General features: G+C 44.4%; 1 protein-coding gene across 2 annotated transcripts in view; it reads left to right on the forward strand.

The window, feature by feature from the left end:
- LOC131937206 (plexin-B) overlaps nucleotides 1-22,743 on the forward strand; it is a 54,539-nt gene that overhangs the window by 24,595 nt on the left and 7,201 nt on the right. For both annotated transcript variants that reach the window (XM_059294436.1, XM_059294437.1), the window contains exons 4-20: nucleotides 129-229; nucleotides 11,612-11,744; nucleotides 14,520-14,770; nucleotides 15,272-15,380; nucleotides 15,531-15,665; nucleotides 15,793-15,903; nucleotides 16,018-16,111; nucleotides 18,359-18,528; nucleotides 18,676-18,827; nucleotides 19,111-19,213; nucleotides 19,624-19,760; nucleotides 20,042-20,215; nucleotides 20,426-20,537; nucleotides 20,648-20,941; nucleotides 21,766-21,945; nucleotides 22,073-22,313; nucleotides 22,585-22,727. In XM_059294436.1, coding sequence (XP_059150419.1) covers nucleotides 129-229; nucleotides 11,612-11,744; nucleotides 14,520-14,770; nucleotides 15,272-15,380; nucleotides 15,531-15,665; nucleotides 15,793-15,903; nucleotides 16,018-16,111; nucleotides 18,359-18,528; nucleotides 18,676-18,827; nucleotides 19,111-19,213; nucleotides 19,624-19,760; nucleotides 20,042-20,215; nucleotides 20,426-20,537; nucleotides 20,648-20,941; nucleotides 21,766-21,945; nucleotides 22,073-22,313; nucleotides 22,585-22,727 — 2,640 coding nt within the window. The remainder of the gene's footprint in view (nucleotides 1-128; nucleotides 230-11,611; nucleotides 11,745-14,519; nucleotides 14,771-15,271; nucleotides 15,381-15,530; nucleotides 15,666-15,792; nucleotides 15,904-16,017; nucleotides 16,112-18,358; nucleotides 18,529-18,675; nucleotides 18,828-19,110; nucleotides 19,214-19,623; nucleotides 19,761-20,041; nucleotides 20,216-20,425; nucleotides 20,538-20,647; nucleotides 20,942-21,765; nucleotides 21,946-22,072; nucleotides 22,314-22,584; nucleotides 22,728-22,743) is intronic.

A 22,743-nucleotide genomic window follows, 5' to 3' on the forward strand; every position in this document is an offset into this window, starting at 1 on the left:
CCATCATTCGTCTTGTGTCGACCCCTGGTGCCACGTTGTATGGTCGCCATTTTCTTTATGCATGTAGTTGCACATGAACTGACCCTGGTGATGACGTTGCCTGACCTTGACATTGCGTCTATCCCCAGGTGACGAAGATTCCAGTGGAGACGTGTGGTCAAGCTGACTCCTGCAACAGCTGTATCTCAGACGGTGACCCGTACTGCGGCTGGTGCTTCCTCGAGAAAAAGTAAGTCAAACAATTGACTTAAGTCAAATCCCAACAGTTGACTTAAGTCAAATCCCAACAGTTGACTTAAGTCAAATCCCAACAGTTGACTTAAGTCAAATCACAACAGTTGACTTAAGTCAAATCACAACAGTTAACTCAAGTCAAATCATAACAGTTGACTTAAGTCCCAAGATGTATGTTTGAACCACCACACCACGTGACGATGTGCAGCTGTCGACACGTGGTGTAGTTTGACGTAACTCGCACACATCGCTGTACTTTAACTAGTTCAGCTCCCCCCCCCCCCCGCCACACACATCCTCACCCCACCCCCCACCCCCCCCCCCCCCCCCCACCCATGTCTACCTGTGTTTTCTAACGTCTCACGCAGGTGATCTTGTGTGTGAGCGTGAATTTAAAAACAAAATCACTCAGGCGTATCGCGTGTTCGCCCGATTAAGATATGCTAATTTCCCAGAGCCGTCTTCTGGTGCCAGAGGTGCATGAAGCGGCAGGTAGCTGCTCAACAAAACGCGCGGGATTAACGCGGGATTAACGAAGATTCGTGTGGATTACAAAGTTAAGCCGGGATGAGAGAGCGTGCCGACAACAAAGATTTGGAACGAGTCAATCGCATACGACATTTTGGCGCATCTTGGCGTTTGGCAATTTTAAATCAGTTTCAGATGTGGCGGTTATTGCGTTTTAATAATGCAGGCAGGAAAAGTCTTAACGGAATCACTCGTTGGATGGTTTGTTATTGACCCGATCGTCTGGTGTATTGGGGGAGGGGTGGAGGTGACGTGACTGTAACGTTTACCTATCTACCAGCCAGATAGATGGTGAACGTCCCCGGATTCTTTTTTCGGGGTTATATGCAAATGACTCAAAGCCTAAATGAATGAACACTAACTCAACAACACACTAGGGCTCGACTTCGATGTCTAGGGAAAACTAGTGAAACTATTGAAGTTGACAACTCATTCAATCTGCATACAACTTTTAATAAGCGAACACAGTTGTGGCAGAACACTAGGTTAAACGAGATAAAATATTTAATTTATAAAATAACAAAACCCAACTTACAAAGCGTAAGAAAAAACACTATCACAGATTTCTACACTGTATAAAAATAGCCACAGGTCACACAACACTGTTATAGCTTCATGAATCACTTGGCGACAAGTAATATTATACTAGAAGACTAAAACAACTTAAGAAAGCATAGCACACTCAGGACTTAAGTTCTCTCACGTTCAAATGGTCAGAATCTATTGCCGGACAAAATGGACGGCTTGGTCTTAATAGACCGTTTGATCAAGGTGGACTGCCACCTATGAGAGAATAATGGGATCTACGCCACCTTGGGCGAGCGTGATCCAGGGATCTAGCGATCCAGGCCACACGGGCCAACCTGAGGGTACTGAGGGTACTGAGATCTAGCGATCCAGGTCACTGCGTAACAGTGACACCCTACTCGGCTCCGAACCGAGGAATCTAAGCCACTAAACCACTAGACACCATAGACTATACTCAGCTTTTCACCGAGTATTCGAACCTCGGCCGCCGCCGTGGCGCGCCGAGATCCTAGCCACTGAGCTATGGGGTGGTTATCTGATCAGAATTAATCAATCAGATCTTGATGGAAAATTTCTGGGTCCTAGACACCCTTAATAAGACAGTGAAAAAACCCCGGTAGTTGCACCATCAATCCATATAAGGTATTATACAATGTCAAACTAAGAATGGAACATGACGAGACCTAAGTAGGTCACATGACCTCCTGGACAATGACCCATTCAATGTTTGCATTTTCCCCTGTGGTTGTTCCTTGAGCCGGGTCCCTAATCACATGTACACACGACAAGACCCGTACACAACACATGTACACACGACAAGACCCGTACACAACACATGTACACACGACAAGACCAGTACACATTTTCTGTGGGGTAGGGGTAGTGGGTGAGTGCTACGTGTAACAATGCACATGTGTACCCCGTACACATTCAGTATTCAGGTGTACCCCGTACACATTCAGTATTCAGGTGTACCCCGTACACATTCAGTATTCAGGTGTACCCCGTACACATTCAGTATTCAGGTGTACCCCGTACACATTCAGTATTCAGGTGTACGCGGTAATTCTTGCAATAGATAGCGCTTCTGTAGACAGACGCTCTAAAAGTTAACTCAATTTCCCAATGCATAAATGTTTATCAATGATCCCCTCTTTCTCCCCTGGCCCGCCCTATCATAAGAACGTCTGAAAGCAATAAGAAAAAGCAATAAAATGTTTAAAATTGACTGGCAGTCTAGAATATCTTATTTTAATGGCGTCGGCTGGTAGGTTGGGAAGGCACACAGCTGAGGTTTTACTCTGAGAAATTTGACGGTCTTTTGTTTAGCCATGGACTCACGGTTAGTTTAAAACGTTTTGGAGCCATGCACTCAAATTTATCTTAAAACGCTTATGTTATAAAACTCGCTACTTGGTTGTTTATACACACTGCCACACTACGGTTTGCCACTACCACACTGAGACTTGCCACTACCACACTGGGACTTGCCACTACCACACTGGGACTTGCCACTACCACACTGAGACTTGCCACTACCACACTGGGACTTGCCACTACCACACTGGGACTTGCCACTACCACACTGGGACTTGCCACTACCACACTGAGACATGCCACTACCACACTGGGACTTGCCACTACCAACCACACTGAGACATGCCACTACCACACTGGGACTTGCCACTACCAACCACACTGGGACTTGCCACTACCACACTGGGACTTGCCACTACCACACTGAGACTTGCCACTACCACACTGGGACTTGCCACTACCACACTGAGACTTGCCACTACCACACTGGGACTTGCCGCTACCACACTGGGACTTGCCGCTACCACACTGGGACTTGCCGCTACCACACTGGGACTTGCCACTACCACACTGTCAGAACAGAAATTTGTTAAGTTCTAGCTCAATTGTCCCAACTCTAGGGGTTAATGAGTGCGACTTGATTAAAAATCCAACACAAACCGCTAATTGCTGTTTAGTTCCAGGCAGGTGGGAGACCGCTAGTTGCCGACTTCAACACAAATATTAGCGCACATTTTTGCTGCATAAAAAAAACACCCCCCCCCCCCTCCCCCCTTACTTCCAGAACAACTTTTATTGCATGTGACGTTGGAAGCCATGTTTACCAGTGTTCACAAGCTAGTCGTCTCCGCCATATTTTCTTGTAGATGGGCGGGTTTTTTTTTCTCTAGAAGTTTCCAGAATGTATTAGATGTGTGAAATAGATGTTGTGCTTTGAACTGTGACACGCCAACACGGCTCGCACACACTTCATTATTTGCTGCTTGTCGTAAATAAAAAAATTCAAAGGGAGAGAAATCCGTTGAAAAAAGCTTTGCCAGGAGTTGTCGGGGTTAACCGTTTCATATTTTCTTTTATCTGCAATTAGATTTGTTGACACGAGGTTTTTTTTTCTATTGCGTCAGTGGGGAGGTTGAGGGGGGTAGGGGGAGATGTAGTTAATGAGTGCAGTAAGTAACTCACTGTTGATGGTATGTTTATGTTGAGTAGCCTGCTATCTAAGTTTGATCTAAATTGATGTGACTGTGAGTTTTTACATACAGTTTAGTGGACATTAAGGTTAAGGTGAATGGACCAGTGTAGAGAACCACTGACCAGTGTTGAGTACCCCTGACCAGTGTTGAGAACTACTGACTAGTGTTGAGAACCCCTGACATCTAGTGTTGAGAACCCCTGACATCTAGTGTTGAGAACCCCTGACATCTAGGGTTGAGAACCCCTGACATCTAGTGTTGAGAACCCCTGACATCTAGTGTTGAGAACCCCTGACATCAAGTGTTGAGAACCCCTGACATCTAGTGTTGAGAACCCCTGACATCAAGTGTTGAGAACCCCTGACATCTAGTGTTGAGAACCCCTGACATCTAGTGTTGAGAACCCCTGACATCTAGTGTTGAGAACCCCTGACATCTAGTGTTGAGAACCCCTGACATCAAGTGTTGAGAACCCCTGACATCTAGTGTTGAGAACCCCTGACATCTAGAGTTGAGAACCCCTGACATCTAGTGTTGAGAACCCCTGACATCAAGTGTTGAGAACCACTGACATCTAGTGTTGAGAACCCCTGACATCTAGTGTTGAGAACCCCTGACATCTAGTGTTGAGAACCCCTGACACCTTAGAGAAAAGAGTTGAGAACCCCTGACATCTAGTGTTGAGAACCCCTGACATCTAGTGTTGAGAACCCTTGACATCTAGTGTTGAGAACCCCTGACACCTTATAGAAAAGAGTTGAGCCCCCTGTCTACCACAGCAGCTGCTGGCTCTGGTATCGATGCCATTAGGCTCAAGTTTCCCTGGACACTGGTCAGTCGCCTCATCTAACGGCTGGAGTTACCGTCAACGGAATCATCCCATTTCGCCTCGGATGTCGCCGCACGGCATTTTCTCACCGTGTCCTATGTCCACCTTCCCCGACCCACGGGCAGATGTATCACTTACATCAGGGCCCTCCCTGACCTCGGGCAAATGTCCACCCCTGCCCTCCCTGACCCCGGGAAATGTCCACCCCTGTCCTCCCTGACCCCGGGCAAATGTCCACCTCTGCCCTCCCTGACCCCGGGCAAATGTCCACTCGTGGCCTGTCGGTAACCCCCTCGGCCACTAAGTGTTTCTGTGAAGGGCAGTAACTCGCTAGAACGGGATAATCTTGGTAATGAATTACCGGTGAATAGCCGGCCTTGTCGACACGAGAAGGCCCTAGTGTCTGACCTAAATATTATTTCCACGTGCTAAAATTGCATCCAACTCAGAGGGGAGCCCCAATTCAACGGCTCACCCGGACCGATGGGGAGCCCCAATTTAACGGGTCACCCGGACCGATGGGGAGCCCCAATTTAACGGGTCACCCGGACCGATGGGGAGCCCCAATTTAACGGGTCACCCGGGCCAATGGCGGCTCAACTAGGAAGATTGCACGTGCTTTTAACGCACCACGTCGCCGCCTTCACTCCTTAATAAACACCCAATGCCCATTTTGTAAATTAATTTAACTGAAGTCTACAGCACGTTTACTAATATAACGTATTAAAATATTTAGCTTTACAGGAGAAAATACTTTTTAAAGGTAAAAATCAAAATAAAAAAAAAACGGGAACTGGCTTTTAAAAAAATGTACAACTACCTGGTGCGATACATGGTGCGAGAGTGTGCGATACCTGGTGCGAGAATGTGCGATACCTGGTGCGAGAATGTGCGAGAACTTGATCTCACTGTCACGGAAGTACGAAGCGTTTAATATCTAGATGGGTGTGATCCAACAGGAAGTCACGTGTTCAGCTGACGTATCTCGTATTCGATACTTTTATGTGGTGTACATTTGATTCAAAGAATCGAATCCTCTCTGTGCAGTTCGATACTGAAGAGCACGTGGCAAGCACCAGGAAATGACGTAGCAGGCTAGGCTGAAATGTAGTGGACCATCCAATACCATCTGCTGTAATGTGCTCTAACTTTAAGTGTACAGAAATGTTAACCAAAAGTGTACAGAAATGTTAACCAAAAGTGTACAGAGATGTTAACCAAAAGTGTACAGGAATGTTAACCAAAAGTGTACAGAAATGTTAACCAAAAGTGTACAGAGATGTTAACCAAAAGTGTACAGGAATGTTAACCAAAAGTGTACAGGAATGTTAACCAAAAGTGTACAGGAATGTTAACCAAAAGTGTACAGGAATGTTAACCAAAAGTGTACAGGAATGTTAACCAAAAGTGTACAGGAATGTTAACCAAAAGTGTACTGAAATGTTAACCAAAAGTGTACAGAAATGTTAACCAAAAGTGTACAGGAATGTTAACCAAAAGTGTACTGAAATGTTAACCAAAAGTGTACAGAAATGTTAACCAAAAGTGTACAGAGATGTTAACCAAAAGTGTACAGGAATGTTAACCAAAAGTGTACAGAAATGTTAACCAAAAGTGTACAGAAATGTTGACCAAAAGTGTACAGAAATGTTAACCAAAAGTGTACAGAAATGTTAACCAAGTGTGCCATGAAACAGATGTTGGAGGCGATACTAAACCAACAAACTTCGAGCGTCTTGTCAAATTATTTTCCCATTATCATTAGAAACGAAAACCGCCCCATTGAAAACGTCCTTGATGATGACCCCCGCTGACCTTGATGTATTTACAGTGTTGGATGGGGCCCGAGGGTGCAGCTAGTCGACGCCCCTGGTTTTAAACCAATTAGCCACGTGCCGCCCCTCCAACCGGCCGGTCTAACGGTTGTGGCCAGGTATTTGTGACGGCCCGCAACTGATGACGTAGACCCCGTGCCGCGCTCTCGGTCCGGCACACTCCGACGTCTGCTAGACTTGACGTAAACTAAACTCAGTGTTTCTACTCACGGTCCCCCCTAGGTTGTCGGTCCGGCACACTCCGACGTCTGCTAGACTTGACGTAAACTAAACTCAATGTTTCTACTCACGGTCCCCCCTAGGTTGTCTCCCCCTCAGTAATAACATAATTACTGCTGGAGTCCGATGCCGTGTTTTGATTAGCAGAGATCTATTTAGACAATCTTCGCCTCAAGCAGACGGCACGAGTCGTATTTTCCAAAGCCAACATATTTGTAGCATCTGTAGCGGGCCGTGCTCGATCGCACTCGGTAAACAGTCTACCGGAATTGACTCGTTTTTTAACAGTGGGGTGGATTTGACTCTTAAAGATGTGTGGGTTGGTAGGTGTGTGTGTGAGGGGTTGGTAGGTGTGTGTGGTTTGGTAGGTGTGTGTGTGAGGTAGGGGTTGGTAGGTGTGTGTGTGAGAGAGGGGTTGGTAGGTGTTTGTGTTGGTAGGTGTGTGTAGGGAGGGGTCTGTACAAGGTGTGGGTTGTGTGAGTGTATGCCAGTAGGCGTGTCTATTTGGGTGTGGGTGTGTGATAGGAGTGGGTTGCCTCCCCCCCCCCCCCATCATTTCTAAAGTGTAAGCACGTGCACCGGACCATCGGCTTGTGACGTTTGTCTCGTCCATTCACCAAGACACGCCTACACAGACCCTCACGCCTTGTTCCACGCGTCCAGCAAGACCATCTTACGGTCGACTGTCACCATTGGTCAAGACCATCCTACGGTCGACTGTCCCCACTGGTCAAGACCATCCTACGGTCGACTGTCCCCACTGGTCAAGACCATCCTACGGTCGACTGTTCCCATTGGTCAAGTCCATCCTACGGTCGACTGTCCCCACTGGTCAAGTCCATCCTACGGTCGACTGTCCCCACTGGTCAAGTCCATCCTACGGTCGACTGTCCCCACTGGTCCATCCTACGGTCGACTGTCCCCACTGGTCCATCCTACGGTCGACTGTCCCCACTGGTCCATCCTACGGTCAACTGTCCCCACTGGTCCATCCTACGGTCGACTGTCCCCACCCACTCTTCAAGTATTGTCTTCCAATTTGACTTGGAGTAGCTGGGATGGCGAGAAGAATGTGTGTACCAAATGTGTGCGTTTAATTACATTAACTCCCCATAACCGCTTTTATTGTTGGAGCCGAGTTATCTCCCTTGGATGACCTGGCAACATCTCGCTCATAAATCTCGCGGCCTCACACAAATATCTGGCAACATCTCGCTCATAAATCTCGCGGCCTCACACAAATATCTGGCAACATCTCGCTCATAAATCTCGCGGCCTCACACAAATATCTGGCAACACGTGCTATCATGGCTCTCATCTGGTCGGACAGGGGACGGTTGCCACGGTAACCACACGATGGTTGCCATGGTAACCACATCGTGGTTGTCATGGTAACCACACTCACAGGAGATCGTTGCCACGGTAACCACACGATGGTTGCCATGGTAACCACATCGTGGTTGTCATGGTAACCACACTCACAGGAGATCGTTGCCACGGTAACCACATGATGGTTGCCACGGTAACCACAGCGGCGGGGTGTACTATGGTAACCACTGTAACCATTGACATGAATTTCACCAATAACCGCGGTGTTACAGGCTGTCAATATTTAAAGATTTATTTTTCTAGTTGTGCAAGCAGTTTCATATCTTAATCTGCTCAACTGTGACTTAAACAAAACAAAAATCTAGATTTGATTTTTGTAATGAAACGAAACAGCTGAAACAATTTTTGGAACCAGGTCAATCTAGTGAGGCTGGCGATGACCAACTAAGCTGTGATGTTCTTTGATCGATTTCCATCGTCCGATTGATTCCCATCGTCCGATTGATTTCCATCGTCCGATTGATTCCCATCGTCCGATTGATTTCCATCGTCCGATTGATTCCCATCGTCCGATTGATTCCCATCGTCCGATTGATTTCCCGGCCTAACCAATGAGCTTGACATCTGTTCTGTATCTTGTCCAGATTGCTATTAGCGCACTTCCGGTTAAGGATACCGGAAATTCCGGCCACATTTTTTTTTCTGGAGACAATTTGATGGCGGTCAAATGTTGGGAGGGGGGATGGGGTGGGGGCAGTGTGTGTAGGAGATGGGATGTGGGTGGGGGCAGTGTGTGTAGGAGATGGGATGTGGGTGGGGGCAGTGTGTGTAGGAGATGGGATGTGGGTGGGGGCAGTGTGTGTAGGAGATGGGATGTGGGTGGGGGCAGTGTGTGTAGGAGATGGGATGTGGGTGGGGGCAGTGTGTGTAGGAGATGGGATGTGGGTGGGGGCAGTGTGTGTAGGAGATGGGATGTGGGTGGGGGCAGTGTGTGTAGGAGATGGGATGTGGGTGGGGGCAGTGTGTGTAGGAGATGGGATGTGGGTGGGGGCAGTGTGTGTAGGAGATGGGATGTGGGTGGGGGCAGTGTGTGTAGGAGATGGGATGGGGTGGGGGCAGTGTGTGTAGGAGATGGGATGTGGGTGGGGGCAGTGTGTGTAGGCGATGGGATGTGGGTGGGGGCAGTGTGTGTAGGCGATGGGATGTGGGTGGGGGCAGTGTGTGTAGGAGATGGGATGTGGGTGGGGGCAGTGTGTGTAGGAGATGGGATGGGGTGGGGGCAGTGTGTGTAGGAGATGGGATGGGGTGGGGGCAGTGTGTGTAGGAGATGGGATGTGGGTGGGGGCAGTGTGTGTAGGAGATGGGATGTGGGTGGGGGCAGTGTGTAGGTAGATGGATGGGAGGGCTGAGTAGGATATGGGGAGAGGGGGGTGGAGAAGAGCTAGTAGCCAAAGCTATAAGCGACGTTGCACTTGTGTCGGCTGAGCACCTGTGTACTTCACCCAGCCTTTCAACAGTTAGCGAGATGCGATCTGAGGCAATACGTCATAGGTCAGATTTTTTGCCGCCATAATGACTGACTCCCTCTCAACGGCCGACGATATCAACAAATAGGTGCTCACACGTGCAGACGATCGTAGCAGAACCTGCGTCTGCCACATGTGGCAAAGTGGAGTCTGTCACTCACTGCACCAAAACTGGCGGAAAAACTTGTTACGTCACGTCATTACCACATGGTGCGCATATGACGTCACTTCATTACATCTTGAGCCCTATGACGTCACGCCATGACCACACATTGAACCCTATGACGTCACGCCATTACCACATATTGAGCCTATCAGATTATCTTCTCCTTGTTGTGTTTTCTGGCTCCTCAATCCCCCATCTCCGTCCCCGCCCCTCCCCCGGGCCCGCGAGAGATGAACCAACGGGCGGGTACTATGACAAACATACGAGTGGCATTTTCCTGTGCTGCGGTAACCTCCAGCAGACGTACATGACGCTCTCCCTGGGTTTACTTGCTATTGGTAGCACGCTGCGCCCTTTAGGCTTCGGCATCTTGCAGCGGTCCGCCTAAACACTGCGTGCTAGAAATATATAAATACACTTCTATTTATTAAAAAAAAACCGCGTGTCTCTAGTTCAGTTTTATCAATGACAACCTCCACAAATAAACCAAGAAATGTAATTATGTTTCTTGTCTTACCTTAGGCTAATTGCCAACTTCATTTTTCGCTGCCAACGTTTTCCTTGTTTTTCACAACTTAGAGAGGAGTCGTGAGGTATAATAAAGTCGTGAGGTATAATAAAAAGTCGTGAGGTATAATAAAAAAGTCGTGAGGTATAATAAAAAAAAGTCGTGAGGTATAATAAAAAAAGTCGTGAGGTATAATAAAAAGTCGTGAGGTATAATAAAAAAAAGTCGTGAGGTATAATAAAAAGTCGTGAGGTATAATAAAAAAAAGTCGTGAGGTATAATAAAAAAGTCGTGAGGTATAATAAAAAAGTCGTGAGGTATAATAAAAAAGTCGTGAGGTATAATAAAAAGTCGTGAGGTATAATAAAAAAGTCGTGAGGTATAATAAAAAAGTCGTGAGGTATAATAAAAAAGTCGTGAGGTATAATAAAAAAAAGTCGTGAGGTATAATAAAAAAGTCGTGAGGTATAATAAAAAAGTCGTGAGGTATAATAAAAAAAGTCGTGAGGTATAATAAAAAAAAGTCGTGAGGTATAATAAAAAAAGTCGTGAGGTATAATAAAAAGTCGTGAGGTATAATAAAAAAAGTCGTGAGGTATAATAAAAAAGTCGTGAGGTATAATAAAAAGTCGTGAGGTATAATAAAAAAAGTCGTGAGGTATAATAAAAAAAGTCGTGAGGTATAATAATTTGGCGGTGATCTTTAAAGCTGGCTAACTTGGTACTGGTGTTAGAATTTTATTCACAGCTCCGGGTTCTTCACGGCTCGTGAAGCTTGGTGATCCCATTCCCAGGGATCCCATTCCCAGTGATCCCATTCCCAGTGATCCCACCCCCAGTGATCCCATTCCCAGGGATCCAACGTTCCCGGCATTCTCCATCGTCTGCAGTCGCTCAGCGCCGGCTTTGAAGTGTGGCATGCATCTTGCAGCTGAAGATATTGTTTCACGTGCGCCCGCGTGCAAATCGCACCCTCCCATTGACATAATCAGCGCTTTGTGACGTCACTAGGGACTGCCCCAGAGGGGTCTGTAACCCACATGTGATTAGGGGGAGATTATACACGATTCGCCCAAAGACAGGGGTCGGTAGGGGTTATAGGATAAGATTGTTAGAAAGGTTTGGGCTAAAATTTGTCCAAAGAATTTCGTTGATTGCTAGCCCGACTCTAGACCTGCCTGTTACACACGAGTAGCCCTTCATCAAGGCACACCACTAACCGGTACCCACCACTGACCGGTGCCCGCCACTGACCGATGCCCCCACTGACCGATGCCCCCCCCCCACTGACCGGTGCCCCCCACTGACCGAAGCCCCCCACTGACCGATGCCCCCCACTGACCGATGCCCCCCACTGACCGATGCCCCCCACTGACCCATGTTCGTGTGTCCTCCCCAGGTGTGTGTTGAAAGAAAGCTGTGCCAACTCCGAGGACCCGACCCAGTCCCGTTGGCTCCATGGCAACGCTGCCCAGTGCATCAACATCGCAGTCGTCTCGCCTACAGCCGCCTCCGTCAGCTCGGCCAATCAGGTACGTGTGTCTGTTTGTGTGTCTGTTTGTGTGTCTGTGTGTCTGTGTGTGTGTCTGTTTGTGTGTCTGTTTGTTGGCCCTCACCTTCATGTCTTCCACACTTTGTTATTACACGTTTTACTTTGTTTCACACTTTGTTATAACTAGTTTTAATTTGTTTCACACTTTGTTATAACTAGTTTCAATTAGTTTCACACTTTGTTATTACAAGTTTTAATTTGTTTCACACTTTGTTATAACTACTTTCAATTAGTTTCACACTTTGTTATTACAAGTTTTAATTTGTGTCACACCGTTAATTTCTGTTGTTTTTTTTTCTATTGTTGTTTACTGATGCCCTTGCCCACCCACCCACGTGGCACACACGAGCAGAAAGCTACATCTCATCTTTTTTCCTGAGGAAATAAACGACAGAATAAACGTTAATGAAAAGAAAAATTGATTAATTAAAGAAGTTGGCAAAACCGCGCGGATAAAAACGTCTTTGGCGTGAAGCCTTAGGCCGGCAAAATTAATGAGCGATTCTTCTCGTGTTTCAAGGCTAGCCTCACTGCTGTGGTTTGCAACAGTTGGGTTAGCCGGCCCCACCGTCGTGTTTTTAACGTCGTCACATGCACGTGGAGACATCTGCTGACCACACACTGGTCGTCTACTAGCCGATGACGTCATTTCTAACTTAATTATCCTCCTACGCCCTGCTGATGAAATTTTTTTTCAATCGAGAATCTCATTTACAAAAAGTCGTGACAATTATAAATGCTTGTTTGTTTTAATTAATCTTTTTTTATTCAAATATTCTTGCGTAGGTTTTTTTTAAAACTCGATTTATTGGAAACAACGACAGAATGGACATAGCCACTGCCAGGGTGTGGGCCCAGCAACTTGTAACCAACTTTAACACCAACCTATGGCACTCTAGATCCAACTTTATTCATATGCCAACACCTCACACACTTCCCACGGACAACAAACTATTCTAAAAAACAAAACCTCCACCCAACTGACACCTATTAGTCTACTCTTTACGTTTTCATCATAGCCGAACAGAATATTCTAGAAATATTTCTTTGTGCCGACTCGCCCTAAAAGAGCACCGTTGGAGAATGTCGTTGTTTGCATGAGAAATGTGAGCGTCTTCAAATCTATATTCTCCGACCCAAACGTCCTTGTGACTGCAGAAACCCGCCAAAAGGCCGGCCATTTGACGCAGACGTCTGACTAAGACGATGTTTGTAAACTTCTGGGCGGTGTCCCGACTATTGACCCACCAGACGAGGAAAATTTTTTCAAACGTTTCATTTTCACGTCTGCTAAAGTTGTTGTTGTGTTGATAAGTTGCCGTGACGTGAAAAGATAATGACGTATGATTAACTTAGCGCGGGAGGACGGTTTTAGCGGGAAATGACAGAGTCGTACAGAGTTATTATAACTGCGACAAAATGGGATTTCATGGGTCAATTTAAAACCTGGAGCGGAGAGGCAGTGAACACGTCAGTTAGCACATGGATGTTGAGGTGCACGGGTCTAGAAATGTTTGAGTTGATCTACTAGTGGCCCACCAAATGTCCTACGTTCTCTCATTAGAATGTCAGATATCTGGGCTTATATTTCCAGTTTCAAATCTTGTTTGCTCTATATCTGTTTATAATCCAGCCAATTCTGTATTCAATAAAAATTAATACGATGTGGGAAAAAAAAAGAGAAAGCTAAATATGCACATATAAAACTTAAGACACCGAATTATTTTTTTTTAAACCAAGGGAAACAATTTAAGGATAAAGAAGGGAACTAACTCTAGCACGCTATTGCCTATTTTGTGCTCTGCTGAGCTTTTCAAATATTATTTTTGTGTTTGTTTTGTTTTTTTCTCCTGATGTTGAGAGCCGAGCATTTCATATTTGGGCCGACAGAAGCGGGTTATTTGATGCCCCAGTCTAGGGGAAGTAAGCAGGAAAACCTTAAAACATTTAGCATCAAAAGGGGGATAAATCTGGCAGCTTTGTATTTACGCCTCACATCTTTGATGCATTGTGCCACGCTTGGGCGTGGAGATGGCCCAGCTAAGAAAGTTAATTGGCCCTAAAACACATCTTGGCCAAATGCATGTGCCCGGCCATATGGAGGTCACAGTGTATGAAGGTCTGGCAGCTCAGAGACAGGACCAAATCGAGTTTACCCGGCACACGTCGGCACTCCTCGGCAAAAGTCGGCACAAGTCGGCACTCCTCGCCGGCCAATGCTCACACAACGTTTATGTCTTCTAGCTGCCAGTGGCTGCAGTTGTCTGCACTTGTTTGTTGTTATAGCAGGAGTTAGTTTTCCTTTTTTACGTGCATGTGCACAGACTCTAGTCGTTCTCTGCATGTGCACAGACTCTAGTCGTTCTCTGCATGTGCACAGACTCTAGTCGTTCTCTGCATGTGCACAGACTCTAGTCGTTCTCTGCATGTGCACAGACTCTAGTCGTTCTCAGCACTATACCACAGCTACAGAAGGAATTAACATTATAGTTTTTATGTATGCAAATATCACTATACACATGTGTATATATATATGTTTGTGTGTATGTATTCGTATGTATGTATATGTGTATATGTATATATGAAAAAAATAGAGAGAGAGAGAGAGACAAACAGACTGACAGACATATTGATACATATAATTATGTTGGTTTTTTACATGTAGACCTACATATATTTGTAAATTTCCATGCTGATGAGGTTAATTAAAGTGAGGTCAGCCCCCTAATGAATGCCCCCCCCCCTCTATCCCCAGCTACATCTGACCATCACCAACCTACCAACCAACTCCCTCTTCTCCTGCGTCTTCCTGGAGCTGGACTGGAGCACCCCAGCCTCCTTCTGGTACTTTGGCACCACGTGCAACACGCCAGACTTCACCCAAACTGGTCTCAGTCTGGGCACGGCTGGATTCAGGACAGTCACTCTAGCACTCAACTCTAGTGAGACAGGCAAGCTCTTCGTCACCAAAAGTTTCACTTTCTACAACTGTTCCAGTTTCCGCAGGTAAGAAACCCAGCACTCTACACTGTTGTCCTTCTTTTATTGGTTAGAGACTTCACAAGTCAAATGTTGAAGGCAACTAATGTTAACCTGCTACCCAATTAAAGCCCTATGATATAACCTGCCACCCCCCTAAAGCCCTATGATATATCTTCTTCTTCTTCGTTCTTAATTTTTTAATATGGTGGAGGATTCAGACAACTGAAACCTGCCACCCCGCTAAAACCCCGTGTTGTAACCTGCCACCCCCCTAAAGCCCTATGATATATAACCTGCCACCCCCCTAAAGCCCTATGATATATAACCTGCCAACCCCCTAAAGCCCTATGATATATAACCTGCCACCCCCCTAAAGCCCTATGATATATAACCTGCCACCCCCCTAAAGCCCTATGATATATAACCTGCCAACCCCCTAAAGCCCTATGATATATAACCTGCCACCCCCCTTAAGCCCAGTGTTGTAACCTGCCACCCCATGACCTGATGAATTGTCTCTTCCAGTTGCTCCAGCTGCACCAACTCCAGCTTTGAGTGTGACTGGTGTGTGTACGAGAACGCGTGCTTTGATGACACGCGCACCTGTCAGTCTGACATCATCAGGGGCAAGACGGTGAGTAGAAGTTTCTAGTTGGTTCCATGAGGTCAATCATTGGTTCCATGAGGTCAATCATTGGTTCCATGAGATCAATCATTGGTTACATACAGTAGCAATAATTAAACCCTTTAATTAAGTTAATGAAGATATTTTCAAATGTTCCAGAGTACCACAAGACCAGGTCGCCATGGTGCCCTTCACTGCCCTCAGATTGACACCAAGGTCACCAAAGATATTTATATCCCAGTGGGCGTGGAGAAGACGGTGATACTCAGGGGCTACAACATTCCGGAGCTGCGGGTAAGGATTCACTCGCCCACACGTTGGTTAGGGCTAGTCTTGTCTGAGTAAATGTTTGTCAGTACTTGAGCTTATTGATCCAAGTGCCTGCTGTTCTGTAGTAAATCTTGATGTTTGTGTTCTCCAGTCGAACATGATCAACCACAGCTACAAATGTATCATTGACACGGGGACAGAGCGCAAGATAACGCCAGCTAAAAGATACGACGACAAGAGCCTGTCATGTGACATACCTGCTGTAAGTCCCTGCTTTAGTTTTTTTTTTTTTTTACCTGCGGTTTATTTTACTTTGTTAGCTGTGTACAAACTTTGTTGCTTTGTTTAAAATTCTGTATTATGTACCAATCACCAGATGAATTATCCCGCCAATGTGGGAACATTTGAAGCCAATTTGTCTGTGTATTGGGGCAACAACTTCTGGCTAGAGAGTACATCCAAATTATTTGGTAGGTCACTTTCTGTTTGACATCACTTCCTGTTGTCTAAATATAGTAACAGATGCAGTGTTAAATACTATATTTACATTTTAAAATCAATATAAGCACCTGATGTATTTCTTGATTGAGACTAAAAGTTGACCTTTTGAACCCTACTGAACCCCTATTTTTTGTCTTGTAACCTGGATGTTATGTGACATTTTACTTGTATATCTAGTGACCCTGTACAAATGTGACATTTTACTTGTATGTCTAGTGACTCTGTACAAATGTGACATTTTACTTGTATGTCTAGTGACCCTGTACAAATGTGACATTTTACTTGTATGTCTAGTGACCCTGTACAAATGTGACATTTTACTTGTATGTCTAGTGACCCTGTACAAATGTGACATTTTACTTGTATGTCTAGCGACCCTGTACAAATGTGACATTTTACTTGTATGTCTAGTGACCCTGTACAAATGTGACATTTTACTTGTATATCTAGTGACCCTGTACAAATGTGACATTTTACTTGTATGTCTAGTGACCCTGTACAAATGTGACATTTTACTTGTATGTCTAATTACCCTGTACAAATGTGACATTTTACTTGTATGTGCCATTTTACTTGTATGTCTAGTGACCCTGTACAAATGTGACATTTTTTTGTATGTCTAGTGACCCTGTACAAATGTGACATTTTACTTGTATGTCTAGTGACCCTGTACAAATGTGACATTTTACTTGTATGTCTAATTACCCTGTACAAATGTGACATTTTACTTGTATGTCTAGTGACCCTGTACAAATGTGACATTTTACTTGTATGTCTAATTACCCTGTACAAATGTGACATTTTACTTGTATGTCTAATGACCCTGTACAAATGTGACATTTTACTTGTATGTATAGTGACCCTGTACAAATGTGACATTTTACTTGTATGTCTAGTGACCCTGTACAAATGTGACATTTTACTTGTATGTCTAGTGACCCTGTACAAATGTGACATTTTACTTGTATGTCTAGTGACCCTGTACAAATGTGACATTTTACTATGTCTAGTGACCCTGTACAAATGTGACATTTTACTTGTATGTCTGGTTACCCTGTACAAATGTGACATTTTACTTGTATGTCTAGTGACCCTGTACAAATGTGACATTTTACTATGTCTAGTGACCCTGTACAAATGTGACATTTTACTTGTATGTCTAGTGACCCTGTACAAATGTGACATTTTACTTGTATGTCTAGTGACCCTGTACAAATGTGACATTTTACTTGTATGTCTAGTGACCCTGTACAAATGTGACATTTTACTTGTATGTCTAGTGACCCTGTACAAATGTGACATTTTACTTGTATGTCTAATGACCCTGTATAAATGTGACATTTTACTTGTATGTCTAGTGACCCTCTACAAATGTGACATTTTACTTGCATGTCTAGTGACCCTGTACAAATGTGACATTTTACTTGTATGTCTAGTGACCCTGTACAAATGTGACATTTTACTTGTATGTCTAGTGACCCTGTACAAATGTGACATTTTACTTGTATGTCTAGTGACCCTGTACAAATGTGACATTTTACTTGTATGTCTAGTGACCCTGTACAAATGTGACATTTTACTTGTACGTCTAGTGACCCTGTACAAATGTGACATTTTACTTGTATGTCTAGTGACCCTGTACAAATGTGACATTTTACTTGTATGTCTAGTGACCCTGTACAAATGTGACATTTTACTTGTATGTCTAGTGACCCTGTACAAATGTGACATTTTACTTGTACGTCTAGTGACCCTGTACAAATGTGACATTTTACTTGTATGTCTAGTGACCCTGTACAAATGTGACATTTTACTTGTATGTCTAGTGACCCTGTACAAATGTGACATTTTACTTGTACGTCTAGTGACCCTGTACAAATGTGACATTTTACTTGTACGTCTAGTGACCCTGTACAAATGTGACATTTTACTTGTATATCTAGTGACCCTGTACAAATGTGACATTTTACTTGTATATCTAGTGACCCTGTACAAATGTGACATTTTACTTGTATATCTAGTGACCCTGTACAAATGTGACATTTTACTTGTACGTCTAGTGACCCTGTACAAATGTGACATTTTACTTGTACGTCTAGTGACCCTGTACAAATGTGACATTTTACTTGTATATCTAGTGACCCTGTACAAATGTGACATTTTACTTGTATATCTAGTGACCCTGTACAAATGTGACATTTTACTTGTATGTCTAGTGACCCTGTACAAATGTGACGTGCTGGCCTCTAATGAGTGCAGTATGTGTGTGAACCTCAACTACACACGGCCGTACCTGCAGTGCTACTGGTGCCAGAACTCCTGCACCTACTCCAGCTCCTGCAAGCAGCATGCCAGCATCACCTGCCCAGCTCCACACATTGAAGCTGTAAGTACTTCTGGTTGTGCCCATCTATTGCATAAATTGTCATTTGCCACAAAGGATTGGTTTCTCATGTGTTGGGGAAATCTTGATTTCTTGTTGCCTGTCCACAGGTGTGGGGATATCTTGATTTCTTGTTGCCTCTGTCCACAGGTCTGGCCATTGTCTGGGCCCATCCAAGGTGGCACCAACGTGACCATCTCTGGCACCAACCTGGGCACCAAGTTTGATGACATTGAGAAGGCCATCACGGTGGCCAATGTGGCCTGTATCCCCTTCAGAGAGCTTTATTCCCCGTCCAAGAAGTAAGTCATTTATAACTACATCACATCAGTCATTTATCACTGTCCATCACACCAGTCATTTATAACTACATCACACCAGTCATTTATCACTGTCCATCACATCAGTCATTTATCACTGTCCATCACATCAGTCATTTATCACTGTCCATAACATCAGTCATTTATCACTGTCCATCACATCAGTCATGTATCACTGTCCATCACATCAGTTTATACATAAGTAGTTTGTATCTTGACTGTCTGAATGTCAAAAATGTGACCACAAAATTTTTTTAAATTCTAGAATCGTCTGCATCACTGGCTGGAGGGGTCAAGTTGCAGAAGGACCAGTGGTCATCAAGCTGGACAGAAGTAGCAACCAGTTTCACACCAACTTCAAATACAAGGTTAGTTTTGAATAGATTAGATTTCAAGCCATCGTCCCATCAAATATTCAAATCTGACATAAATTCTAACAATCATTGAACAAATTTGACATAAATTCTAACATTGATTGAACAAATCTGACGTAAATTCTAACAATGATTGAACAAATCTGACGTAAATTCTAACAATGATTGAACAAATCTGAGGTAAATTCTAACAATGATTGAACAAATCTGACGTAAATTCTAACAATGATTGAACAAATCTGACGTAAATTCTAACAATGATTGAACAAATCTGACGTAAATTCTAACAATGATTGAACAAATCTGACGTAAATTCTAACAATGATTGAACAAATCTGACGTAAATTCTAACAATGATTGAAAAAATCTGACGTAAATTCTAACAATGATTGAACTTGTTACAGAGCCCCAGGATAGAGGACATTGAGCCAACAATGGGCCCAAAGTCTGGTGGCTCTAGACTGACCATCAAAGGTCGAGATATGGACACAGGCGGTCACTTTGAGGCCTCACTTGGGGATGTTCCCTGTATTGTAGACAGGTGAGTTTTTACTGTCAGGTCACTTGGGGATGTTCCCTGTATTGTAGACAGGTGAGTTTTTACTGTCAGGTCACTTGGGGATGTTCCCTGTATTGTGGACAGGTGGGTTTTTACTGGCAGTTTTCTCAGCTGGGGCATAGAATACTTCCTTTGTTCCCCTAACTACCCAGCTACATGGTTTGTCTAACCACCCAGCCACGAGGTTCCCCTAACCACCCAGCCACATGGTTTATCTAACCACCCAGCCACCTGTCTAACCACCGAGTTTCCCCCTCCCCCAGAGAGAAGATCACCAACTCAAGTCTGGAATGCATCACCTCAAAAGTCTGGCACCCCGACTACAAAACTCCCATCAAGGTGTACTTTGATGAGAAGGAGTACAGCCTCAACAGGAACTTTGTCTACAAGGAGGACCCAACCATCAACAGAATCGCACCATTGGCCAGCATTCTAGAGTATGTACTGGTTTCTTTCACACAGCACAATGTCTTCAGTTCATCGCTTAACTTAGTTTAATGATACAAACAATTTAAGTTGATTGAGTGTTGACCATTAGTTATATGATACAAACAAATTATTAAGTTGATTGTGTATTGAGTCTAATGCTGCCATGAACGTTAGAACCATCTAGAAGATTTCCCTAACAACTGTTGTTACTCTGACAGGGGCGGCCGGACGCTGACCGTGACAGGCACAGATTTCCTCACCGTCCAGCAGCCCAAAATGTTCGCCTACGTCCCCACCATCAACGGAGACTTCTACCCAACCAACAGCACTGTAAGTTTTTTATTCATTGTCATCTTACCAAAACAAAAAATGTGTGTCATTACCTGTGTGTTGTTTGGTGTAGTAAATAATTTCCTTATGCTTGTGATGTCCACCCACAGATCTGTAAGGTGATGAACGACAACGTGATGAAGTGCCCCACCCCCCCTCTGGTGGATTCACTCAAGAACATTATCCGCTCCAAGCGCAACGAGCAGGTGGAGAGGACAGTGTCCGTACCCCCGGTCAAAATTGTCCAGCTGGGATTCGTCATGGATGGTGTCATGGCAGTGCGCAACTTGTCGACAGTGCCAAGCTTGAAGTACCAGCTGGAGTACTTCACAAACCCCAGGATTTTCAACTTCACTGAGCCAAACGGGATCAAAACTTTGAAAGGAGACGCTCTTATTATTGAGGCAAGTATTTCAGTTGTTAACATTTTTTTAACTGTTTCATCCAGAATTCTAAAGTAATTTAATTTCTTTTTCTGAATATGAACCTACTGTTAGTGAGCTCATTGAATATAAGTTCAAAGTTTGTGTACTCATTGAATATAAGTTCACTGTTTGTGTGTTCATTGAATATAAACCCACTGTTCGTGTGTTCATTGAATATAAACCCACTGTTTGTGTACTCATTGAATATAAGTTCAAAGTTTGTGTGTTCATTGAATATAAACCCACTGTTTGTGTACTCATTGAATATAAGTTCAAAGTTTGTGTGTTCATTGAATATAAACCCACTGTTTGTGTACTCATTGAATATAAGTTCACTGTTTGTGTGTTCATTGAATATAAACCCACTGTTTGTGTACTCATTGAATATAAGTTCACTGTTTGTGTGTTCATTGAATATAAACCCACTGTTTGTGTACTCATTGAATATAAGTTCACTGTTTGTGTGTTCATTGAATATAAACCCACTGTTTGTGTGTTCATTGAATATAAACCCACTGTTCGTGTGTTCATTGAATATAAACCCACTGTTTGTGTACTCATTGAATATAAGTTCACTGTTTGTGTGTTCATTGAATATAAACCCACTGTTTGTGTGTTCATTGAATATAAACCCACTGTTTGTGTGTTCATTGAATATAAACCCACTGTTTGTGTGTTCATTGAATATAAACCCACTGTTTGTGTGTTCATTGAATATAAACCCACTGTTTGTGTGTTCATTGAATATAAACCCACTGTTTGTGTGTACACATAGAATATAAACCCACTGTTTGTGTGTTCAGGGTGCAGATTTGAACACTGCTGTGGAGAAGTACGAGGTGAGCGTGATGATAGGGAACTCACCCTGCAATGTGACCACCTTCTCCCAGTCTCAGATTGTCTGTAAACTCCCCTCCACCCAGCCGTCCAACTCAGCCTCAGGGGCGGGGGACAAGGACAGGAAAACATTGCCGTATGTCAAGGTCAGTCGGATAAAAACATCCACATTTTCTGTCAGGACAAGGTTCCAGCCATTCTATATTTAAAACTCAACTTACCCCAAAACTTGGACATCAGTAAGAAAAGTTTCCCCTCAACATTTTCCCTCAGGTGAAGATCAACAACCTGGAGTTCCACGTGGGGCGAGTGGAGTACGATGTTCCAGAGACTTTCACCTTCCCCACGGAGGCCATAGCTGGTATAGCAGCAGGGGGCGGCTTCCTGGTGCTGGTCATTGTCCTGATCCTCATCATCTACAGGCGCCAGAGCACCAAGGCTGAGAGGATCTACAGGAAGCTCCAGATACAGCTGGACAACCTGGAGAGCAACGTCCGCAACGAGTGCAAGCAAGGTGAGCCTGTCACACCTGACCAGGTTGTCACACCTTGTCACACCTGCCCAGGTTGTCACATGTCACACCTGCCCAGGTTGTCACATGTCACACCTGCCCAGGTTGTCACATGTCACACCTGCCAAGGTTGTCACATGTCACACCTGCCAAGGTTGTCACATGTCACACCTGCCCAGGTTGTCACATGTTGCTGTTATCTCTTACAATTATTCCCTGAACCCTGTATAAAGCCTGGCCAGTGTGAACTAAAAAACATTTTTTTAAATTCCAGCTTTTGCAGAGCTCCAGACTGACATGACTGACTTAACAGGTGACCTAATTTCCAGCGGCATTCCATTCTGGGACTTCCACAGCTACACGTTCAAGGTCCTGTTTCCTGGCATGACAGATCACATCATACTCCACCCTCCCATAGTAAGTGGCTACATTA

Source organism: Physella acuta, unplaced genomic scaffold (assembly GCF_028476545.2).
Source record: "Physella acuta isolate Inbredline_101_S28 unplaced genomic scaffold, ASM2847654v3 ptg000204l, whole genome shotgun sequence".
Classification (NCBI taxonomy): Eukaryota; Metazoa; Mollusca; class Gastropoda; family Physidae; genus Physella; species Physella acuta.